Source organism: Clupea harengus, chromosome 24, assembly GCF_900700415.2.
Source record: "Clupea harengus chromosome 24, Ch_v2.0.2, whole genome shotgun sequence".
NCBI classification, from domain to species: Eukaryota; Metazoa; Chordata; class Actinopteri; order Clupeiformes; family Clupeidae; genus Clupea; species Clupea harengus.
Window position 1 is genome coordinate 15,749,903 of NC_045175.1, and position 2,527 is coordinate 15,752,429.

Genomic DNA, 2,527 nt, shown 5'->3' on the forward strand with positions numbered 1-2,527 from the left:
CATTGCAGTGTTACATGGTTTCATGATAAATGAATGCCTGCCATGCTGCCCCATATCAGAATACAGTGTTATATTCTATCATTCCGAGGCTTAGACACTTAGGATCAAGCATCATGTACACATGAAGAAGATGACGATACAATACAGCTTGGGACTCCATGATCCTAATTCTAGAATGAAACCGGTTCCATTGCCTTTATCCGATTCCAAATTAAATCAGACTATACCATGAATAGTGTTTTTCATGACAAAATCTCCATATGTTCTTGAGAAAATTACCCTGTAACCCAATACCCTCTTGTGTTGATGAAGTCATGTAGATATAGATCCTGTCTTTTTTCTACAATTACTGTTAATTTCACACACCATTCAAGAGTTTTGAATGTTTCCTCCACAGTGTCTGCTCTAAGGGTCGTGCTGCTGGGTAAAACTGGTTCTGGAAAGAGTGCCTCAGCAAACACCATCCTGGGGATGAAAGCTTTTAAAGAGGATTTCTCACCTGAATCTGTGACTGAAAAATGCAATAATCAACATAATGTAGTGGATGGTAGAGAAATTACAGTGATTGATACACCAGGATTGTTTGATACAGATAAGCCTATGGAAGAACTAAGGGGTGAGCTGGAGAAGTGTGTTGAGATGTGTCTCCCTGGGCCTCATGCCTTCTTGCTGGTGATCAGATTAGATGTGAGGTTCACAGAGGAGGAGAACAATGCTGTGAAGTGGATCCAGGAGAACTTTGGTAAGGGGGCGCTGAAGTACACTATAGTGCTCCTCACTCATGGGGATGAGCTGAAGGGGAAACCAGTGGAGGATTTCCTGTGCAAAAGTCCTGCGCTATCATCTCTTACTAAACATGTTAGGGGTAGATATCACGTCTTCAACAATAAGAGTAAAGACAGGACTCAGGTCAGAGAGCTAAAGGAGAAAATTGAGGCCATGGTGAAGGAGAATGGGGGAGCAAACTACATCATTGAGATAGCAAAAGTAGGAGCAGCAGCAGGGGGAAGAGAAAGAGCAGCAGCAAGAGCAGCAGTGGCAGCAGGTGCAGTAGCATCAGCTGGAGGAGCTGCAGCAGCAGCAGCAGCAACAGCAGCAGCAGCAATAGGAGCAGCAGCAGTAGGAGCAGTAGGATCAGTAGGAGTAGCAGTAGTAGGAACAGTAGCAACAGCAGTAGGAGCAGCAGCAGCAGCAGGAGGTGAAGTAGGAGCAGCAGTAGGAGGAGGAGCAGCAGCAGGAGGTGAAGTAGGAGCAGCTGCAGTAGGAGCAGCAGTAGCAGCAAAAGTAGGAGGACTAGTAGGAGGAGCAGCAGGAGGAGCGGCAGCAGCAGCAGTAGGAGCAGCAGTAGGAGCAGCTATAGGCGCAATAGTGGCAGCTGCAGGAGCAGCAGCAGTGGGAGCAGCAGTAGCAGAAGCATTAGGAGCGGCAGGAGCAGTAGGAGCAGCAGCAGGAGCAACAGCAGTAGGAACAGTAGTAGCAGTAGTAGGATCAGTATTCGGAGCAGAAGCAGTAGGAGCAACAGCAGAAGAAGTAGCAGTAAAAGCAGTAGTGGCAGCAGCATTAGGAACATCAGCAGTCGCAGCAGCAATAGGAGCAGCAGTGGCAGCAGGAGCAGCAGGAGCAGCAGGAGCAGCAGCAACAGCAACAGCAGTAAAAGTAGGAGCACTAGGAGGATTAGCATTAGGAGCAGCAGCAATAGCAGCAGCAGCAGTATTTGTAGGAATCATAGCAGAAAGCTCAAGGGCAGAAAGACTAAGAGAAATATTTTTCTTACTAATATTAGGAGCATTACTAGCAGTATCAGGAGCAAGAATAGCAGTACAAGTAGTAGTAGCAGCAGCAGTAACATTAGGAGCAGTAGCAGGAGCAGTAGAAGCAGCAGCATTAGGAGCAGCAGTAGGCGCAGTAGAAGCAGCAGAATTAGGAGCAGTAGCAGCAGGAGTAGTAGCAGTAACAGTAGGAGCAGCAGAAAGAGGAGTAGTAGGAGCAGCAGCAGGAGCAGCAGCAGCAGTAACAGTAGGAGCAGCAGTAGCAGCAGTAGCAGCAGTAGGAGGAGTAGCAGGAGGAGCAGCATTAGTAGAAGCAGGAGGAGCAGCAGTAGGAGCAGTAGGAGCAGTGATAGTAAGAGTAATAGTATTAGTAGCAGCAGCAGTAGTAGCAGTTATAGGGAGACATATTTGGTGAGAAGAGGATGATGCTAATTAACCCTTAAGAGGCCCAGGACTGTTTTTTACGAAGTCTCACATGCCTTGATGTCTTTGTAGATTTCCCTTAAATAAACGTATTGATGCACAAGTGGCATTTATAATTATATTCTTGAAGACCTCAGCAATAATAACATGTGAGTAAAAGGAATGTAGTAAAATGTAGTTATTTAAATCAAGTGTTAAAAAACCCATACAAAAACCTTCATTCAGAGGTGCTCAGAATTTGTAAAAAAAAAACATTGTAAAGTTTTCGGACCGAGACTTTTGAACTCTGAGCCTTGTAAACATAGATGTTAGCCATACATATGTGAGTTTAGCAT

At 45.5% G+C, this 2,527-nt stretch overlaps 1 protein-coding gene across 1 annotated transcript; it reads left to right on the top strand.

The window, feature by feature from the left end:
* Positions 1-244: 244 nt before the first annotated feature.
* LOC105891529 (GTPase IMAP family member 9-like) lies at positions 245-2,279 on the top strand. Its single transcript, XM_031562046.1, has 3 exons — positions 245-282; positions 375-987; positions 2,265-2,279. Exons 1-3 carry the CDS (start codon positions 245-247, stop codon positions 2,277-2,279), a joined length of 666 nt encoding a protein of 221 aa, XP_031417906.1.
* Positions 2,280-2,527: the final 248 nt, after the last annotated feature.

Coding starts and splice junctions, on each gene's coding strand:
- LOC105891529 (XM_031562046.1), top strand. CDS start 245: ATGACAAAATCTCCATATGTTCTTGAGAAAATTACCCT. Junction 283..374: donor GTTCTTGAGAAAATTACCCT/GTAACCCAATAC, acceptor ACACCATTCAAG/AGTTTTGAATGTTTCCTCCA.